We start from the raw sequence: 23,356 nt of genomic DNA on the forward strand, positions 1-23,356 counted from the left end.
ATAGAAAACTACAGGCCAGTATAACTGATGAACATAGATGCAAAAATCCTCAACAAAATACTAGCAAACAGAATCCAGCAGCACATTAAAAGGATCATACACCATGATCAAGTGGGGTTTATCCCAGGAATGCAAGGATTCTTCAATATATGCAAATCAATCAATGTGATACACCATATTAACAAATTGAAGGAGAAAAACCATATGATCATCTCAATAGATGCAGAAAAAAGCTTTCGACAAAATTCAACATGCATTTATCATAAAAACCCTCCAGATAGTAGACATAGGGGGAACTTACCTCAACATAATAAAGGCTATATATGACAAACCCACAGCCAACATCATTCTCAGTGGTGAGAAACTGAAACCATTTCCACTAAGATCAGGAAGAAGACAAAGTTGCCCACTCTCACCACTATTATTCAACATGGTTTTGAAAGTTTTAGCCCCAGCAATCAGAGAAGATAAAGAAACAAAAGGAATGCAGATCGGAAAAGAAGAAATAAAACTGTCACTTCATGTTACTGCAGATGACATGATAGTATACATAGAGAATCCTTAAGATGCTACCAGAGAACTACTAGAGCTAATCAATGAATTTGGTAAAGTAGCAGGATACAAAGTTAATGAACAGAAATCTCTTGCATTCCTATACACTCATGATGAAAAATCTGAAAGAGAAATTAAGAAACATTCCCATTTACCATTGCTACAAAAAGAATAAAATACCTAGGAATAAACCTACCTAAGGAGACAAAAGACCTATATGCAGAAAACTATAAGATACTGATGAAAGAAATTAAAGATGATACAAACAGATGGAGAGATACACCATGTTCTTGAATTGGAAGAATCAGTATTGTGAAAATGACTGTACTACCCAAAGCAATCTACAGATTCAATGCAATCCCTATCAAACTACCACTGGCATTTTTCACAGAACTAGAACAAAAAATTTCACAATTTTTATGGAAACACAAAAGACCCCAAATAGCCAAAGCAATCTTGAGAACGAAAAACGGAGCTGGAGGAATCAGGCTTCCTGTCTTCAGACTGTACTACAAAGCTACCGTAATCAAGACAGTATGTTACTGGCAGGAAAACAAGTATAGAACAATGGAACAGGATAGAAAACCCAGAGATAAACCCACGCACCTCTGGTCACCTTATCTTTGATAAAGGAGGCAAAAATATACAGTGGATAAAAGACAGCCTCTTCAATAAGTGGTGCTGGGAAAACTGGACAGCTCCATGTAAAAGAATGTGATTAGAACATTCCCTAACACCATACACAAAAATAAACTCAAAATGGATTAAAGACCTAAATGTAAGGCCAGACACTGTAAAACTATTAGAGGAAAACATAGACAGAACACTCTATGACATAAATCACTGCAAGATCCTTCATGACGGCACCTCCTAGAGAAATGGAAATAAAAACAAAAATAAACAAATGGGACCAAATGAAACTTAAAAGCTTTTGCACAGCAAAGGAAACTATAAACAAGGCAAAGGACAACCCTCTGAATGGGCAAAAATATTTGCAAATGAAGCAACTGACAAAGGATTAATCTCTAAAATTTGCAAGCAGCTCATGCAGCTCAAAATCAGAAAAACAAACAACCCAATCCAAAAATGGGCAGAAGGTATCAATAGACATTTCTCCAAAGAAGATATACAGATTTCCAACAAACACATGAAAGAATGCTCAACATCACTAATCATTAGAGAAATGCGAATTAAAGCTACAATGAGGTGTCACCTCACCCTGGTCAGAATGGCCATCATCAAAAACTCTACAAACAATAAATGCTGGAGAGGGTGTGCAGAAAACGGGACCCTCTTGCAGTGTTGGTGGGAATTCAAATTGATATAGCCACTATGGAGAACAGTATGGAGTCTCCTTAACAAACTAAAACTAGAACTACCATATGACCCAGCAATCCCACTACTGGGCATATACCCTAAGAAAACCATAATTCAGAAAGAGTCATGTACCACAGTGTTCATTGCAGCACTAGTTACAATAGCCAGGATGTGGAAGCAACCTAAGTGTCCATTGACAGATGAATGTATAAAGAAGATGTGGCACATATATAGCATGGAATATTACTGAGCCATAAAAAGAAATGAAATTGAGTTATTTACAATGAGGTGGGTGGACCTAGAGTCTGTCATACAGAATGAAGTAAGTCTGAAAGAGAAAAACAAATATCATATGCTAACACATATATACGGAATCTTAAAAAAAAAGTTTCAAAGAACCTAGGGGCAGGACAGGAATAAAGACACAAATGTAGAGAATGGACTTGACACGGGAAGGAAGAAGGGTAAACTGGGACAGTGAGAGAATGGCATGGACATATATACACTACCAAATGTAAAATAGATAGCTAGTGGAAGCAGCCACATGGCACAGGAAGGTCAGCTTGGTGCTTTGTGTCCACCCCTAGAGGGGTGGGATAGGCAGGGTGGGAGGGAGATGCAAGAAGGAGGAGAAATGGGGACATTTCTATACATGTATGTATAGCTGATTCACTTTGTTATATAGCAGAAAGTAACACTCTTTTGTAAAGCAATTATACTCTCATAAAGATGTTAAAAAAAATAAACTTGTGAAAAAAAAATACATCAGAAGCCTACTGAATATGAGAAGGTTACAGACTTCTTTGCAGTCAGTAAAATGCAAGTGGAAAATTTGGGCCTTGAGACAGAAACTGAAGGGACAAAAGAAGGAAAATGAGACACAGGCCAAATAAGCACTGGATAGTTGCTCTATACTAAACTTCCTAAGAAAAAATATACTGGTGTAAAAACTAAACTCTCACTTGTGTAGTCTGCTTGGTGTCATTTCTGTTTGACTTAACAAAATAGTAAATTGAAATCTGTAGCTCTGTTTCCAATGATAGATTATTTTTAAATTAAATGTGTTTGTTTAAAGTTCCAGTGTCAGAATTCTAATTAGATATTGTTGAGGGAAGGTATTTGAATTTAGATGGAGCCTGTTGACTTTATTTCACTGCCATGTCCGATTAGTTGTGCTAGTTACCACATTACAATCAAAAAAGTAGATACGCTTAGGAAATCATGTGACTATGGCCTCATAGAGAATAGTTAAGTGAGTATTTCTCACACCGAAATATATGTATTAACGAGGTGAAAAGAAAACAAAGTTAAAAATCACATGTGTGGCAATAATTTTCTGTTGTGATAGGTAAGGACATTCTTAGCATAAAAATAGGGGAAGATATTGAGGAGGAAAGTTCAGATATTTGATTATCTAAAATTTTAAAACTACTTTATATAGAAATATAATGTATTTTATATAAAATATCATAAATGACATCCTGAAATTAGATATTTGCAATAAATAGGATAGCTTAAAACTAAAATACTTAATATATGGTGAATATTTTAAATCACAAAATGGTATACACCCCAATAAGGGCAAGAGTGGGGGAGGATGAGTGAAAGGCATGAAGAAACAACACATAAAAACAGAAATAAAAATGATTTTTCAAATTAGCAAACAAAGAATTGTAAACAAGTGTGTGATCATTATTACCTATCAGATTAGTAAAGATTAAGACATGTTAGTGCTAAATACTGATAGGAGTATGGTGAGATCAATGCACATGTGCATCAACTCCAGGGAGGGAGTTTAAAGTGATTTTTGGAAATCAGTTTAAAGATATTCACATTTTTTTAACCCAATAGCCATAAATCTAGGAAGCCTACTAATGGAAATAGAATTATACATAAATATTGATATAAAACTATTGCAGTAAAAGACTAATATCAACATAATTTTTTTTTTTTTTTTTTGCGGTACGCGGGCCTCTCACTGTTGTGGCCTCTCCCGTTGCAGAGCACAGGCTCCGGACGCACAGGCTCAGCGGCCATGGCTCACGGGCCTAGCCGCTCTGCGGCATGTGGGATCTTCCCAGACCGGGGCACGAACCCGTGTCCCCTGCATTGGCAGGCGGATTCTCAACCACTGCGCCACCAGGGAAGCCCAACATAAATTTTAATAGCAGGGAGGGTGTTAAATTAAAACAGGAAAATTTAAGCAACTATTAAAATAATAATTTTAAAGATAATTTAATGACGTGAAAATATGTTCCCATTGTGTGAAAACAGAATAATATCTATGTTGTGTCAATTTTATTTTTAACATATATTCACACACGTACATATATAATCTATGTATTTATATTTACAGATACTAAAATAAAATAAGCAGGAATTATAAATAATTGATAATTCCTGAAAGGTGTATCATGTGGATCAGTGTTCTAATTTTCAAATTTAATAAAACATAATATATATTACTGTTGTAATTGAAAAATAAAGAAAAACATTATTAGAAGAATAAGAGTAGTATTTTATTTACATCTTTACTAGGGCATAAACAAATCACTTTAATTCACATTCTAATTTCTATCGCTTTTGAATGTTCTTATAATTTTAGTTCATAAAATGCACTTAAAGATATCAACCTTCAAAGTGTCCCATTTAGTGCATGTGCAATGTGACTGTATCTTCCTGGTCAGTGCTGTCAGTTTTAAGAAGCATAATGTGTATGAATTCTGTGAATAACGTTCATTGAAGAATAAGCCTTTTATAATAGAAGTAATTTTCATTGGGCCCTAAATTACCACTTCTTATATTTCATAGTTTGTTCACTAATGTTGAATTCTATGTGGTAGAGACTTTAATTTTCTTCCTATCCAGTGGTAATTAGAGTAATATGGGTAATTAGGGTAATCTTCACACCGATAAAATATTATTTGTCATAATTATGATTAATTCTCAATTTCAAGTTGGAGCTGTGTTGGGCCACTAGAAGCTTCATGCAATGGTACACAGTCTCATTTCCTCAGCAGCAGTCTTTCTCAATAACTGAATTATATTGAGTATTATCTAAGGAATGAACTCAAGGACCTAAGAACAAATACTTCCTTAAATTTTGGATCCTAAGCACATTCCTTGCCTCTCTTTAGCCAGGCAGATTTTCTTTGTCAACTGGCAGTTCTCCCTGAGATGATTCAGCACCTGATTTTCTTCCATCCTATGGCTTTGCCGCCACTGGGACTTCACTTTACTCTGTATCCATCAGGTAGATGGAAAAAGAGGGCATGGAATGAGCAGACACTTCCTAAGAGCACAACCTGGAGGGGACACCCAGTTTTATTGCTATGGATGAATTGCATGGCTAGACCTAACTATAAGGGATATTGGCAAGATGTAATCTAGTTGTGTGCCCAGGCAGGAAAGGAAGTAGATTTTTGGTGAAAGCTAGCAGTCTATGATAATTCTAGCTGCTGTGCTAAATGATGGGATAACACAGATGAATGATGCACGTCTCTAGACACTAGAGAACTCCCAGTCTCATAGGATAGAGACAACTAAGTACATATAATTCCAATGGAAAAGATCAATAGATTCCTCTGTACAGGCTTTTCTATAGAGCGATATCTGTAGATTCATAGGTTAATCTATATTTAGACCATCTCTTTTGTTCATTCATTTAGTCATTCATTCAGCAATCTCTTCACGTTGAGTAGTCTGCATAGCTGCTCTAGAGTATATGAAGAAAGGTGTGAGAGAAACGTACTTGAATGCATGAAACAAATAGGATCTAACTGCAAGTAACAGACTCACATACCTAATTTTATATTGAGGTTTGTATCTGTATATCCTGAAGAAATTAGAAATAATGGAATGTTTATGGCATATGAAAATTGTCGTAATAAAAGTGGCTAAATGTAAATAGAACCTTGATGGAATTACAGAACTTTGGTTTTTAGAGATGAGGGTGGGAGATGGCATTCTAAACACGAGGAGTCATGTGAGTCATTATACATTGTACAGTGTCAGCACAGAGCTCTTTGGAGAATGGAGAAGTCAAATCATAGGACATGTTCATCAGAATGTGTTCCTGTACCTCTGTGTCACATTGTGGATGATGAGACTTTCCTGTTTTACCACTGTTTTCAGATACCAGTCAGAAGCCTTCTGAAAACCATCATTCTACACAGATTCATAGTCATTATCAAATTTTGTCAAAATTTTATACCTTTGATTATATTATTTCACACAATTACTATTTTATATTCATTGTATAATTACATGGGTTTCTGTTTAGCAGCCATTTTTTTCTCTTTTTATCCCAGATAAGATTCTTAAATACGGTATCTCACTTCTACATTTATTTCTGAGAAGACATGGCCTTCTCTATTTAGCCTTTACTATTTTTTTTCATTAAATTTTGGGCTAATTTTTTGTAATCTATTCAGAGAACCTGGACCAATCGATTGCAATGACATTTTTTTCAACTAAATATTATCAAACCTAAGAAGCAGATGATGTCTATGCTCCTGAGAGTACTATAGCTATGACTGATGTTTTTCTTAAAATTTCACATTACTGTCTATTCATAAAATTGAAGTGCTAAAAATTAAAATCATAAATTGTTCAGACAATTTATATTTTTAATACTATATGTTCTTCAAAAGACTTGTCTTTACCGTCTGAAAGAAGTTGTACGTTTTAACTTTTATTGGGGGCCTTAGAAATTTAGTTTGCTTCCATTCTAGAAAAATAAAATCAATGAGAAGTGAGAAAGAATTGTTTTGAGAGTGTATGGTGACAACTTTCTAACATTAAAAACAAATACTGCCCTTTTAAGCAGTTCTATTTCAACAAGATCAGCGTGATTACTGTTTGTAGAATAAAGAATTGGGGCATGGCATGGCCTCAGTAAGGAGGCTGTGCAAGGCGCTGGCTGTATGTATGAGACACTCTAGTCCACTAATTTGAAATGCAGCAGTCCCCCGCCAGGGATGTATTCCTCCAGTGGATGCCTTAAATTGCGAATAGTACCAAACTCTGTGTGTGTGTGTGTGTGTGTGTGTATGTTTTTCTTAGACATACATACCTATGATAAAGTTTGATTTATAATTTAGGCATAGTAAGAGACAATCCAAATGGCCAGCATCACTATTCTGGCATTTTAGGGCCATTATTACGTAAAATAAGGGTTACTTGAACACACTGCAATACTGTGATAGTTGATCTGATAACACAGACTGCTACTAAGTGACTAACAGGCAAAATAAGCTGGTCAAAGGGACGATTCACATTCCAGGAGGGATGGGGTGGGACTGCTTGAGATTTCATCATGCTGCTTAGAACAGCGTGCGATTTAAAACTTATGAATTCTTTATTTCTGGAATTTCCCACTTAATATTTTTGGACAGTGGTTGACTAGGTAACTGAAACTGTGGATAAGTGGAGGACAACTGTACCTACTTTATAATTGTACATTGAGAACCATTTGCTCTCTGTACTGTAAATATGTATCTTTGTACAGGATTTGATTCATGGTATATCACATATGTCTACAATATGTCAGAAATTCTTGTCAGAAGTAACAGGTTACCAGTTTTATAGTATGCAACGACATCCTACTTAGAATTGACAACCAAGTAATAGGAATAAACAGAAATCAGCACAGCCAGGTGGATTACCTGTGATAATTATTCTCTATTAATTCACTCTTATTTCTACCTACATATATCATTTTCAGGGGCACTAGCACATAATCCAAGTGCAGGGAAACAGAGCAAGCTCTTCTTCCAGTGTACGTCAGCATAGATCACAAGGGATATGAGCACAAGGGCCTGACATTGTTAGCTCTCATGCCCAGGAGAGCTTACCCAAGTTGGGCATATCAGAATTAGACCCATGGGAAAGAGTCTGCAGGGAACCAGCTGAGGACCCTTGCCACCTCCCACCCATCTTCATTCTGGACTGGGGAACAAACATGTGACTCTAAGTCTTAGTAAAGAATTCTTATATAAGAATGACCTGGGGGGCCTCCATGGTGGCGCGGTGGTTGAGAGTCCACCTGCCGATGCAGGGGATACGGGTTCGTGCCCCAGTCCAGAAGGATCCCATATGCCGTGGAGCGGCTGGGCCCGTGAGCCATGGCCGCTGGGCCTGTGCGTCCGGAGCCTGTGCTCCGCAACGGGAGAGGCCACAGCAGTGAGAGGCCCGCGTACCACAAAAAAAAAAAAAAAAAAAAAAAAGAATGACCTGGGAAGTTCACACATGCAGGCTGGGCATACACAGTAGGGGTTGTAAGTAAGACGGTTCCAACTTGATGATCACTAGCTCTTTAAGCTGGTCACAGAAAAATGATCCCATCTGAAGGCCATGCTCCATAGTAGCGCTATAGACAACCAGGCCTGGCTGTTTTTCTTAGGCTGCAGGAGAAGCAAAGCATAAAAGTTACATCCCTGACATCTGCATCATTTTGGGAGAGCAGGAACTGACCATATTTTTGTCACCAAAACAGTAAAATGTGGCCAGGTAAACTACTCTCAGACATTCAACTTGTTAGGGGAGGGGAGTAGGGTATTCAAGTAACAAAATGCCATTAAATTTGTCTTAGAAAGTAAATTATGTATAACTGATTCACTTTGCTGTATACCTGAAACTAACACAACATTGTAAATGAATTATACTCCAATAAAAATTTTAAAAAGAAAGTAAATAATTTATTAGTGTGCAACAAACAATGTTTGTGGGATTTCCAAGAAAAGGAAGTAAACTTTCACATGTGACAAGAAATTTACTTCCAAATGTTAATATACTGAAATTGATGTAATTATGTTTAGTATAGGTATGTAAGAATGAGAATTATCTTTTCTGGCTTTTTTCTAGCTATATTTTAATTTCATATGAAAAATCATTTATAACATTAGTTTACTATCCCAGTATAGCCATACCAAAGGATAATTAAAACATTATAGAATTCTGATTTTTCTGAAAATTAGGAATTGATTTTGTTTTACCTAGATGAATCATGGCATGAAAAGGAGAGGAATGAGAAAGCTAATTTAAAGAAAAAATGCTTTGCAAGAATCTCTTTTTTTCTTAAACATTGGGTGCTCTCTTTGGTAATTAACATTTTACTTACACAGCTTGTCTGATGCAAAGTTCTTAGATGTTACTGGAGCCTATTAGTACTGGATTCTACCATTTAAATCTTTATAATAATCAGCAAAATGGGAGAATACACCTTTGATGCTATTTAATGAAACAGATTTGAACTTCCAACACACTCTGCAGTAATTTAAAGATTATGGTCAAGTTTCCCAGCCAAGCAGATACTGCAAATATTAGTAGCAAAAAAAAAAAAAAAGCTTGGGTATTATGTTTTTTGTTTGTTTTTTTAATGAAAGCCAATCTCTTCTCTACCTTAGTTTATATTATGTCTCTGTGTTGTGATTTGTGAAAGTGGAGGGAAGATGATTGTCAGCAAATTCTAGTAAAATATGTGTGTGTTAAGTCTATCCTTTTCTCTGTCACCCATAGCCTTTGGTCTCTCAGCTCATCTTGAGAGAACTACTCAGCATAACCCTCATTGCTTCTTGAATTTAGAAAGTTGGAATAAGGCCTTGATAAGGTTTGTTCAAAATAGAACTTAATAGAAATTGAGTAAAAGTAATCACTTTTAGCGTGCTTTTTTTTTCCATTTTAATTAAAATATTTCTTTTCCAAAAATTTTGCAGGAAGCCAAAGTTGCCCATAGTAACAATGAAGTCTAAAGCCAGTATACATTTTCTGTCTGTCTTTTTGTTCTCTTTTTAGTTTCTTTTGAATCTTTGTATAATTTCCTGTAAGCCACAAGACTACATTTTTTTATTATTACATAATAAATAACCTATATTTGCAAAATTTATGGATTATTTCTTTAAGCAAGCTCTCCCTGCTTCCTCTAAGTAAAGAAAAGAGCCTTGTTTTCACTCCTTTCCCAAATTATCAGAGGCATTTGTGCCTTATTCTGGTATCTTCATTCATTCATTCATGCATGCATTCAGGAAGTCAACTCTGACATCTCAGTTCCTGGATGTTCTGAGGTCTCCCAAGTTTCTTTGTATGAAAAATTGACAGGGATGAACAGGAGCCCTGCAAAAATTGTACAGGGTATTAACATATCATAATTCCTGAACCTACACTTCCTATGTTGAATTTCATGCGTTCCTCACAGTAGGACATTTGACAGATTTAGGATACTGTGAATTGGGCTGCTCATCCTGGGCCATAAGTCTCTGCAAAACTGAGATCTGTGAACTCAGAATAGAAAGTGTAGGTCATCACACACAGTGTAGTGTAGTTCTTTCTGCCAATTCAAGGTGGAGAGGTTGGAAGCATCCATCCTTACACATCTCTTACACTAAATGTTGCCCTTAGCCAAGATTTTACTCCATTTTACCAAGACTTCCTTAGCATGAGTTATGCCTTGAGTTTGTGAAACTTATGCTTTGAGGTGTAGGAAGTGGGGATTGTGCTGAACTCTGCCCTAAGGTCAAAATCTTTATGGATGGTGCTTTGATTTAGTTATTGCCACATACTTTAGTTATAGCAAGACCATTTTTCCAGCTCCTCCCAAAATTCTCACTCTGCCTTTTGGGTTTTTTTTAAGATTTTAATTAATTTATTTATTTTTTCAAACACTTTCCTTTTATGTGTATAAGGCTCATCTTTAAAAAAAAATTTTTAGAGTATAATTGATTTACAATGTTGTGTTAGTTTCTGCTGTACAGCAAAGTGTATCAGTTATAAATATGTCCAATCTTTTTTAGATTCTTTTCCCATATAGGATATTACAGAGTATTGAGAAGAGTTCCCTGTGCTATGCAGTAGGTCCTTATTAGTTAACTATGTTATGTATAGTAGTGTGTATATGTCAATCCCAGTTTATCCCTCCCCTCAACCCCCACTTTCCCTCTGGTAACCATAAGTTTGTTTTCCACATCTTTGACTCTATTTCTGTTTTGTAAATAAGTCATTTGTACCATTTTTTTAGATTCCACATATAAGTAATATGATATTTGTCTTTCTCTGTCTGACTTAACTTCACTCAGTAGGACAATCTCTAGGTCCCTCTGTGTTGCTGCAAATGGCATTATTTCATTCTCTTTTTATGGCTTAGTAATAGTCCATTGTGTATATGTGCCACATCTTCTTTACCTATTCCTCTGTTGGTGGACATTTCGGTTGCTTCCATGTCCTGGCTATTGTAAATAGTGCTGCAGTGAACACTGGGATTGCAGGATCATATGGTAGGTCTATTTTTAGTTTTTTAAGGAGCCTCCGTACTGTTCTCTGTAGTGGCTGTACCAATTTACATTCCCACCAACAGTGTAGGAGGGTTCCCTTTTCTCCACACCCTCTCCAGCATTTATTGTTTGTAGACTTTTTGATGATGGCCATTCTGACCAGTGTGAGGTGATACCTCATTGTAGTTTTGATTTGCATTTCTCTAAGAATTAGTGACGCTGAGCAGCTTTTCATGTGCTTTGTGGACATCTGTATGTCTTCTTTGGAGAAATGTATCTTTAGATCTTCCGCCCATGTTTTGATTGAGTTATTTGTTTCTTTCATATTGAACTGCATGAGCTGTTTGTATATTTTGGAGATTAATCCCTTGTCAGTCACTTTGTTTGCAAATGTTTTCTCCCATTCTGTGGGTTGTCTTTTTGTTTTGTTTATGATTTCCTTTGCTGTGCAAAAGCTTTTAAGTTTAATTAGGTCCCATTTGTTTATTTTTGTTTTTGTTTTCATTACTCTAGGAGGTGGATAAAAAAAGATCTTGCTGTGATTTATGTTAGAGAGTGTTCTACCTATGTTTTCCTCTAAGAGTTTTATAGTATCTGACCTTACATTTAGGTCTTTAATCTATTTTGAGTTTATTTTTGTGTATGGTGTTAGAGAGTGCTCTAATTTCATTCTTTTACATGTAACTGTCCAGTTTTCCCAGTAACACCTATTGAAGAGACTGTCTTTTCTCCATTGTATATTCTTGCCTCCTTTGTCATAGATTAGGTGACCGTAGGTGCATGAGTTTATCTCTGGACTTTCTATCCTGTTCCATTGATCTATATTTCTGTTTTTGTGCCAGTACCATACTGTTTTGATTATTGTAGCTTTGCAGTATAGACTGAAGTAAGAGCCTGATTCCTCCAGCTCCATTTTTCTTTCTCAAGATTGCTTTGGCTTCAGCTTTTTTTGTGTTTCCATACAAATTGTAAAATTTTTTGTTCTAATTCGGTGAAATTATTTTCTAATTTCTAACAAATTTGTTAACAAATTTTCTAATTTCGTTCTAATTCTCTGCCTTTTCTTGACAACCTTTTATATATCAATGTCTTCATCATCTCATATAGAAAAATAAAACTTCCTTGATTTAAATTTTGACCACAGTTCATAGCTGACTTCTGAGTAGCTATGATTCCTATGGTTATTTAATTTGCTTTACTGTTTCATTCAACCAAGACATACATTTTTCCATTGAATGGTTTATGTCACTTTATCTACAAAATTCTAAAAGTTTTCATATGGAGAAGGCAATACCTGGAATGAGTCATGCAGAGTTGCCTTATCTTTGAGAAAAGAAGGCTGTACCTGAAGACTTTGTTCTGCTCAGTACCTTCCATTCATAGAAGAATTGTGTTGTGGGTTTCTGATTCTTCTAGTCAGTCAGACATGCTTAGGAGTCATGTTATCCCAGACTTAAAAATGCAAATCTATGTTATCTTACTTTCACTGTTGTATCCCGACCACTGGACATGGAATTTATACTTATTACATTAAAATATAAGATCCATGAGGACCTCGTACAGTTTTGTTCATGAACATTTCCTAACTGCCTAGAATACTTCCTGTCACCTACTAGGTGCTGATATATATTTGTGGAATGAATGACCTCTTCCAAGCATTTGAATCTCAGTTTTCTGTAGGAGTCTTCCTTTGTTTCTCACTCTATCTCCCAGTGTCTAAGCTGCTGGGACCATGGATATAGCTCCAAACCCATGAAACCCAGCCCTATTCCTGCCAGCCCTAGGCCTATGGAGAGTAAAAGGAAATTCAGACGGGAAATTATTTCTCCTCCCCATTAAATACACTAAGATTATTTTCATTCATACAGAATCCATTGCAAATTTTAAGCCAAATATAGTGAATTATTTCTAGGTTGGTTGGAAAGAAACATCTTAAAATATGGGAGAAAGTTATAATTTTTCTCAAAATGATTGGGAAAGAAAGAATTTCTGATACATTTAATTTTTAAAATATAAAAATGCTATCTACATATGCATTATTTTAAGACATCCTTTGTGGTATGGTGTTAGCTACCCAACAGTTAATAAAGACAAATAGGAAAGGCAAGCACCAGAAAGGCAATATGATACAAAATAATAGCAGCACATTGATAGGTTAATATTTTTCTCTTTCAGGTGATTTTTATTTTCACTTGATATTTCAGAAACTTGATTTTATTTACTAGGAAAGTTACAATTGAACTATTCTACAAGCAATTTGAGGCTATTTATTACTAATTTCTTCTATGGCATGCTGACCAGTATTTATGAAATAACACAAATTTGAGATTATCCTTTATATCAGTCAATGTTGAAGGTAAACATATGGAATATTTTAATTTATTGATAATGATGTACAAGGATAGGGGATATGCCCTTCATTTGTTAACACATTGGATACCTTTCATTATTCAATATGATTATGCAAAAACATCTGAAGTAATCTTTTTTTAAAATTTTTTGAATTTTATTTTATTTATTTTTTAATACAGCAGGTTCTTATTAGTTGTTTTATACATATCAGTGTATATATGAAGTAATCTTAAAGTTAAGTCTTTATTTTAAAAAGATCCCTATTTTAGTTCTTCAGTGAAAACTCTTCCAACATATACAGTGAAACTCTAAAGTAATGTCTGAATTTCTAATAAGCATCCAGAATTTAAAATTCAAAAAGTTTTATCAAATTACTTTAAATTATTGGAAGGTTTTTTACTTATTATAATAATGCTGTCATTGCTACAGTCCTCTTTTGAAATTATTATTATTTTATATTTGAACCTTGCTTTGGGCCAAGACTAGAAATGATTTTTTTTTTTAATGACTCGGTTTATGTGGTTCATAAGGTTGTATCTGATTTGATTACAAGACATATACAAGAAGTTACTTTTTTAGTTAAGACTCTGATATAAGCCTGATTATTATTTTTCTTATTTTCCTTTTTCATAAAAGTGGAATGTAGAATGTACACTACATGACCTCCTGGTCTATGAAACTGTTTGCCTTTCTGTAAGATTCATTATTAAGTCAAAAGGTGAGGCAGACCCTGTCTAAATATTCTTCTTATAAAATAAAAATGATTATCTTGATTACATTTATATTTTTTATTTTACCATAATTTTAATATTTTCCTTTTAAAATGAGTTAACCCTTCAATGTCCAAGTAAGCATAAATTTACTCTCTAATGAACTAAGAATAACCTACTTGATAAAAGTCTCATGTTGTGCAGATGTCATTGTTAGATGACAGTAAGCTCAGTTTGCAGTTTTGTAAGTACAGACATATGTTGAACTTTCTTTTTTGTCTATATTGATGGATACTTGTGTATAGTTATTAATTGAGGTGTTACTGTAGTTTGAACCCAAAGTGAATATGCTTTACTTATGATAGCTTTTATTTGACTTAATAGATAGCTTAGGCATTCATAAACAATAAGGGTCAGAGGTTTAGGAGGTGTGTCAGCATGTTGTAGCAAATTGAATGTTGCAGTAAGAAAAATGGATGATCTGAATAAGAGAGAATTATACCAGAACCAAAGGAAGAACGAAAAAAAACCAAAACTATGATTATGGTCTGAATCTAGAAATGAAACTAGGCTGGATTCTAATTCCATAGGTAGCCTAATTTCAAATTATATCTTTCTAAGTATAACATCATCTAATCAATGGGAAAACTATTATTTTAGTTTAGAGAAATGTTGTCATCATTAGTTATTTTCTACAGTATCATTTTTACACCTTTGATATTAAATGATATAAATGATTCATATAAAAAGTGTTCAAAGTTTATAAATCAGATACTTTTAAACAATAAAAATATTGGACTGTTACAGTTCTTGGTATGGTTTGTTTTCTGAAAAATATTTCAAAATTTCCATCACATTTCAGATTTTGAAAAAAGCAAGAAAAGAAGCAAATAAGGAAGAAGAAGGGGAAAATATCTAAGCCCACAGAAAAATTAGAGTATATTCTTCTATGAACCCCGGCCAATTTTATACATGCTCATAGGTGGATACTGAAGGGAAGAGTTTAAATTTGAAATTAACTTATTTAAAGCCAGACATATATACAATGGGATATTTGGCCATAAAAAGAAATGAAATTGAGTTATTTGTAGTGAGGTGGATGGACCTAGACTGTCATACAGAGTGAAGTAAGTCAGAAGAGAAAAACAGGGCTTCACTGATCGCGCAGTGGTTGAGAGTCCGCCTGCCGATGTAGGGGACACGGGTTCGTGCCCGGGTCTGGGAAGATCCCACATGCTGCGGGGCGGCTGGGCCCATGCGCCATGGCCACTGGGCCTGCACGTCCGGAGCCTGTGCTCCGCAATGGGAGAGGCCCGCGTACTGAAAAAAAAAAAAAAAAAAAAGAAGAGAAGAGAAAAACAAATACAGAATGCTAACACATATAGAATCTTAAAAAAAAAAAGTTTCTGAAGAAACTAGGGGCAGGACAGGAATAAAGATGCAGACATAGAAAATGGACTTGAGGACACGGGGAGGGGGAAGGGTAAGCTGGGATGGAGAGAGGAGCATGGACTTATATACACTACCAAATGTAAAATAGATAGCTAGTGGGAAGCAACTGCATAGCACAGGGAGATCAGCTCGGTGCTTTGTGTCCACCTAGAGGCGGGTGGGATAGGGAGGGTGGGAGGGAGACGCAAGAGGGGGGAAATATGGGGATGTATGTATACGTATAGCTGATTCACTTTGTTATACAGCAGAAACTAACACACCATTGTAGAGCAATTATACTCCAATAAAGACGTTAAAAAAATTATTTAAAGACAGTAGTTAAATTTAGCACATAAGATGACTATAATAAAAAGGAGAACGTAGAAGAGAAAAAAATTGTAATACCAGGGAATATGGGCCAAAACTCCAGAAGTAGAAAGAGGGGGCAGAATAGTTTCAGAAGAAATTATTTTATTTAAAAGCGATAGTTTGTTCATGCAAACCACTGATGGTAAATAATGGTACTTTCAAAGCAGTGTTGATAATTCAGAGTTAGAAAATAGTAAACAAATTGTAATTCAGGTATATGATAGAAGGGATAAAAAGTTGGACACCTAAGTGGTCATCAAAATCCTTGGAAGAACCAATAGTGGCAGAAGTGACTATGTGGCCTACCTAGAAAAGCAAGTGAAAAGTAGAAAAGTAAACAATTCTAAGAACAAGCAAATGTGGAAGTCCTACTGATGTAAAGAGAAGAGATAATTCCTGCCCAGTTCTGAGGCTTACATTGTATGTGGAATCTCTGGACAGCGGAGAAGCTAAAGTCAGATGTTAGTGTCCTCGGAGTTCATTCTAACTAAATGAAAAACAGCAATAAAAATTGACGAGTGGTTTCTGGTGAAGTGAATACATTTTTAAGAGTGAGATGTCCTGGACTGTTTATATATGCATGTATATACACATACATTTGTAAGTACATGTACAAAATAAGTATATACAAAAATAAACTAATATAAATATTTTAAAATTATGTATTAACAATAATGTACAACTTAATTGCTTAGCTTTTTAAGTAGAAGTGCTTATCTCAAATTTTACTTACTGGCAACATTTCTGGAAAGGAATTTGCCAGACAGTGTGAGTAGAATTGTTTATTTCATAAACCTGATTACATGAGGAAATTAATGAAAAATATCAAGGCTGAATATGTTATTTTGACACCTTAAAATAACCATGGCTTGGCTGTTCAGTCAGTTTGGCTGATTGAGAGTATCAGCCCCAACTGTTAGTTAAGAAGAGTAACTCACTAAGTAAAAATAAATTTTTCTTTTTTTTTCTTTATCTCATTATAATTACTCGTGTTGCTTCGGATCTACTGTCAATCACAACCAAACTGTCTTATTATTATTATTTTTTAATCCCAAAGTACACTATTTGGTACTCTGAATTTTTGTGTAAGATTGTTAAAACAGATATTTCATTTCAAAATTTTGAATCCAGGTAGAAAGTTTTTTAAGCATTATAATGATTGTGGGTATAAATGCATAGACAGCATCTCAACATTAATTTGTTAGATGCATCTCTATGTAATATATTTCAGATATTCTTGTCAATTTTGATTTAACTATTCTGATTTTACTGATCAGTTTTAGAATTTTGCTTAGAATTTATACCCCTAGAATAAGTTATTATAAATCGTTACTGTTGCTTTTGAGATCCCAGAGTTGGTGAGACAAAAAACATAATAAGGTTATATATATTTTTCTACTTTGAACATGCAAGTACTTTTATAAGGTCAAAAATAGGTAAGGGAAAAAAAAGGTAAGGGAAATAGAGATTTCTGTTGTGTCATGAGAGAGTACTTTTTTAATCCTTAGGACTACAGGTATTGTTAAATGCAATAGAGTAGGGTCTACCTTCATGAATTCTGTAATGTAAGTGTGAAAGAAAAATATTTTTAAAATCAAACATTAACTTAAATTTTAAGTCACTTTGTCTTAAAGCATTTTTATTATACTCAAACATTATTCCATTCTTGGTCCTGAAGGAGTATAATCCAAATTTACTAATGTTGTTAAGTAGTACTCTAGGTTAAGCACCTCCCTCCTTATTTTTTTTTATGACAGCCTTATATTTCTGCAGCCTTGAACATTATAGCTTCAGTAGGTACCTTACTGCCTTCTAGTCCATTACAGTATTCCATTTATTACACTTTATGTACACATGCTCTCTTTTGTACTACTGCAAACATTTTAGTGTGCTTAGATCTTTTAAAAGTTCCTTTAAACATGCTCATGACTACAATGCTATGAAGGAAATCATAAATAAGGGGGTTGTTAGTTTCTTTGAAACACCCATTTTCCTACAAGCTTCCCTGTACATTTTTTGTGCTAATTACCAGTTAATTTAATACAACTATACTTTCAAGAAGATACATAGTCACAGGGTCTAATGGGAAACTGTGAAATAATGTACTATTTAGATATTTGTGAAAAACTAGATTTCCATCTGTATGAAAATGTTCAGCATGTTTCTCTAACTTTGAAGTTTCCATAGTCAATACAGATGAAAACCTTTTCATTCTACATATTATAAAAGGATAAAGTGCCCTAAGAGTTTCATTCATTCGTCATTAAACTTTGAAGACATTTAAAATGTTGTCAGCTTTTGGTTTGCTGTGTCATGCTAAGGAAGCATCCTTGTATCTCTCCTATGCTAATCAGTTGATTATTTTGGCATTTGTCAAAATAAACAGAGATTTTTTTTTCTTTTGACTTACTGGTGCTGGATTTTACTATTAGGAGATTTTCTAATATTAAACTGTCTTTGCATTCTTGGCCATGGTGTATTGTTTAATTTGAAAAATGTAAATAGGTAAGACTATACTATAAATAAATGCAGTCTTTGATTCTTCTGTTTTGGGATGTAAAGATTAAAATGAAATCAGAAATGAATGAATTAGAGACATCACAATTTAATACATACTTTGTGTGGTAGAAATTATGTAATTACAAGCAATATGTACAGTTATTTCAATGATGGATTATATTTTACATGTTTTAAAAATGCTCTGTCATTCTCAGAGATAACTGTGGAAGGAAAGGATTAAATCACAGAAATTCATTAAAAGAATTTGTGGACCATGTCCTACAGAAGAAAGCTTTTGCCTTTAGCAACATGACTGGGTATTTAAAAATCCTATTTTATACCTGTATTAATTATATTTTGATATTAGTTGAACTCTTCTTAAATATTTTTTTGAAATTTTTATTAGCCATATCTATGGTACTAATGAGAATTCTAGTTCAAATAAATAAAAAGAAGGCAATCTATGATTACTTTTTTTTTAAGTTAGAATTTAACTTTTATTTATTTATTTAATTGGCATTTACATTTCCCTCTAAGGAATCCTGTACTTTATCCATAGTGTTTTCCAAGCTATACTAAAGAAAGAGCAATCTGATTATTTTCTGCTTAACTGTCTTCAGTTACTCCCCATTTCCTACCAACTGCTTCTTACTGGCATGTATTTGTAATCTGTTCCCCACCTTGCTCTTCTCTGCTCTTCTCCCATCTTTAAAAAACTTTTTTTTAAATTGAAGTATAATTGATTTACAGTGTTATGTTAGTTTTAGGTGTACAGCACAGTGATTCAGTTATACATATGTGTATATATCTAGTCTTTTTCAGATTTTTTTCCCTCGTAGGTTATTATAAAATATTGAGTAGAGTTCCCTGTGCTATACAGTAGGTCCTTGTTGGTTTTCTATTTTATATATAGTAGTGTGTATATGTTAGTCCCAAACTCCTAATTTATCCTTCCCTGCTCTTTCCCATTTGGTAACTGTAAGTTTGTTTACTATGTCTCTGGGTCTATTTCTGTTTTGCATATAAGTTCATTTGTATTATTATTTTTTTAGACTCTTAAAGGAAAACATAGGCAGAACATTCTTTGACATAAATAGTAGTAATATCTTTTTGGATCCACCTCCAAGAGTAATGGAAATAAAAACAAAAATAAACAAATGGGACCTAATTAAACTTAAAAGTTTTTGCACAGCAAAGGAAACCATAAACAAAACCAAAAGACAACCTACAGAATGGGAGAAAATATTTGCAAACAATGTGACCAACAAAGGATTAATCTCCCAAATATACAAACAGCTCATACAGGTCAATATCAAAAAAACAAACAACCCAATCAAAAATTAGGCAAAAGACATAAATAGACATTTCTCCAAAGAAGACATACAGACGGACAAAAGGCAGATGAAAAGATGCTCAATGTAGCTAATTATTAGAGAAATGTAAATCAAAATTACAAGGAGGTAGCACCTCACAACAGTCAGAATGGCCATCATCAAAAAGTTTACAAGCAGTATAAGCTGGAGAGAGTGTGGAGAAAAAGGAACCCTCCAACAATGTTAGTGGGAATGTAAATTGGTACAGCTGCTATGGAGAGCAGTATGGAGGTTCCTTAAAAAACTAAAAATAAACCTACCGTATGACCCTGTAATCTGACTCCTAGGCAAATGTCCATAGAAAACCATCATTCAAAGAGACACATGCACCCCCACCGTTCATTGCAGCACTGTTTTCGATAGCCAAGATGTGGAAGCAAGCAAAATGTCAGTCAACAGATGACTGGATAAAGGTGTGGTACATATATACAATGGAATATTATGCACCCATAAAAAAGAATGGGTTTTTCCGCTTCCGTCTTCTCCCTCCTCCCGCTAGATATCAGTCGCCACCACAGCGGCTGCTGCCGGGCGCGGATTTGCGTGGTCGGTTGGTGTGTCTCTCAACGTCGGTGTTCGTGCTGTTGAACTGCCCACCATGGCTGAGTTAGATCCGTTCGGCGCCCACGCTAGCGGCCCCGCGCTGGGGAACGGAGTGGCCGGCGAAGAGGACCCTGCCGCGGCCTTTTTGGCGCAGCAGGAGAGCGAGATTGCGGGCATCGAGAACGACGAGGCCTTCGCTATCCTGGACGGCGGCGCCCCCGGGCCCCAGCCGCACGGCGAGCCGCCGGGGGGTCCGGATGCTGTTGATGGAATCATGAATGGCGAATACTACCAGGAGAGTAATGGGCCAACAGACAGTTATGCAGCTATTTCACAAGTGGATCAATTGCAGTCAGAGCCTGAAAGTATCCGTAAATGGAGAGAAGAGCAAACGGAACGCTTGGAAGCCCTTGATGCCAATTCTCGGAAGCAGGAAGCAGAGTGGAAAGAAAAAGCAATAAAGGAGCTGGATGAGTGGTATGCGAGGCAGGACGAGCAGCTACAGAAGACGAAAGCGAATAACAGGGCAGCAGAAGAAGCCTTTGTAAATGACATTGAAGAGTCGTCCCCAGGCACTGAGTGGGAGCGGGTGGCCCGGCTGTGTGACTTTAACCCCAAGTCCAGCAAGCAGGCCAAAGATGTCTCCCGCATGCGTTCTGTCCTCATCTCCCTCAAGCAGGCCCCCCTGGTGCACTGAAGAGCCACCCTGTGGAAACACTACATCTGCAATATCTTAATCCTACTCAGTGAAGCTCTTCACGGTAATTGGATTAATTATGTTGAGTTCTTTTGGACCAAACCTTTTGTCTTTAGAGTTGATCGTTGTTTGTGATTGCATGTTTCCTTCAACTGTGTTGTCCCTGGCATTCAAAGAGGAGGGAAGGCGGCGGAGGAAGGGAGGGGAAGCCTCCCAATGGCAGCCTCAACCTGTGCTTTTGTGCATTATTCTGAGAATAAATTTCTGTTTCAGACAATAAAAAAAAAAAAAAAAAAAAAAGAATGAAATAATGCCATTTGCAGTAACATGAATGGACCTAAAGATTATCATACTAAATGAAGTATGATTACTTATTATTCAATGTAATTTCAAAGAGAATGAGATGAAGCATCATAAAGCTATTGTGGGAAACAATAGCCCAAATATCCTCACAGGCCTTCACAGATCAAAATGGAGACAATTGGATTGTGAAGCATTCTCATGAGGCAGAGAGGAATGGTTACCAGCGGTCCTGGCCTTGCCAAATTGTGTCTTCACTTCTGTTTTAAAGTATCTGCCTTAGACTAAAAGTGTAGAAAAACTAATATTTTCAATGTCTATTTCAATCCTATTGTGTTTAGAAAATTGTGATCTTTTTTCAGATCTTTTGAAAACAATTTAGAAATAATTTTGTATCATTGTTGTTAGAGAGGGATAGTAAATTGAAGAGATTCTTTTCAGATATTTTGAAATGTATGACACTTTTTTTCTTTTATTTCTGAGTTTTGGTTTAATTGGATAATATGGCAGTGATTAGATAATAAATTTGTCTTTTTTAAAATAGCAGTAAGCTATGCCAACTTGATTTTTTTAAATTTAATTTTTTTATACAGCAGGTTCTAATTAGTTATCCATTTTATACATGTTAGTGTATATATGTCAAAATATAAAAATAAATTTTTAAAGTTATTTTTAAGAAGTGAAGTTATATTCCTCAAAGAAATACAATTATGAAGAGCTAAGGATCAAGGGTTATTGTTCAACTAACTTGTTTAACCCTTACACAAACCCAGTGGCCAGGCACTTTTATTATTCCCCTTATTGGAAACAGAGGCAAAAGGATGTTAAATAAGTTGTTCCAGGTCACCAGCTGATAATAGATTGAGCTGTGATTCAGGTCCCAGTAAGTCTGGCTCCAGATTGTGTATGTATTGTATAATCTTGTGTTGATATTCTGTGTCTGAAAACATGTCCCCAGAATGTTATGGTACAATGTGATTTATCATAAGTTTCTAAATATTGAGAATTAAATTGGGAAAATTCATCATAACATATTTCCTGGGGAGAATAAGAAGAAAAATATTCTGTTAATAAACATGTTTTGATCCACTTTTCTATAGTGAAATTGAGCTATAATAGAATTCCCACTAGATTATAATTCAGAGAAACTTCTGCCTTTTTTTAAGGTAAAACATTCATCATAAAATGAATGTGAGAGACAGTGAGATCTTTGTCTAGATAAATAATTTATGGTTGAGTGTAAAATGGTAAGATTTAGATTCAAGACTTAAGGACAGATTGGGAATTATTTCTTCCTCAGCTTGCCAAAAGCTGTTAGATTCTTACAGAGGGTACTGAAAGAAATACCGCTTCTCCCTGTTCTCCAGCTCTATCAGGACTAACATCAATGCTGTCATGATGGAACATTCAAACTGTATTTTTAGAGTAGAACAAATATAAAGGAGGAGACAAGTATTATAAAAATTAAAATTTCTGTTTTAATAATACTTTTTAAAAAGTACTTCCTTATTGGTTTGTTATAGCTAAGAATATTAATAACACATTTACAACATAGTAACATATTTACAAGGGAAATATTGGAAACTAAAATGAAACTATATCTATATAATTATGTTAATAAACTTGTATTGAACACTTGGCACTTTGTCAGAATCTTTCCACTGATTGTATCATTTAATCTTCACCACTCTCCTCATTTTACAAAGGAGGAAAGAGAAGCCAAAACAGTTGATAGGACTTTAATAAGATTTAACTCAAACCCAGTTCTGCATAATCACAAATCTAGATGATTGTGGAAATTTCCACCAGCGTCATTAATCATTTATTGATCTCTATGGGTCATTATGTAGCTTGCATTACCAAACACTGCATAGAAGCTGCACCATTTTGTATTCCTACCAACAGTATACAAAGATTCCAATTCTCTGCATTCTTGCCAATACTTGT

General features: G+C 35.0%; 2 protein-coding genes across 3 annotated transcripts in view; both read left to right on the forward strand.

The window, feature by feature from the left end:
• Positions 1-23,356, forward strand: part of MAGI2 (membrane associated guanylate kinase, WW and PDZ domain containing 2) — a gene marked incomplete at its 3' end in the record, with an annotated part of 1,332,164 nt that overhangs the window by 59,336 nt on the left and 1,249,472 nt on the right. The window lies entirely within an intron of this gene.
• On the forward strand, positions 20,389-21,408 carry LOC308622439 (clathrin light chain A-like). The gene has a single exon (XM_081243889.1). The coding sequence runs from the start codon at positions 20,468-20,470 to the stop codon at positions 21,107-21,109; it is 642 nt and encodes a 213-aa protein (XP_081100015.1). The 5' UTR covers positions 20,389-20,467; the 3' UTR covers positions 21,110-21,408.

Source organism: Mesoplodon bidens, assembly GCF_964165515.1.
Source record: "Mesoplodon bidens genome assembly, chromosome: 9".
Classification (NCBI taxonomy): Eukaryota; Metazoa; Chordata; class Mammalia; order Artiodactyla; family Ziphiidae; genus Mesoplodon; species Mesoplodon bidens.

Excerpts from the sequence above, each read along its gene's own strand:
- LOC308622439 (XM_081243889.1), top strand. The coding sequence starts at position 20,468 with ATGGCTGAGTTAGATCCGTTCGGCGCCCACGCTAGCGGCCCCGCGCTG.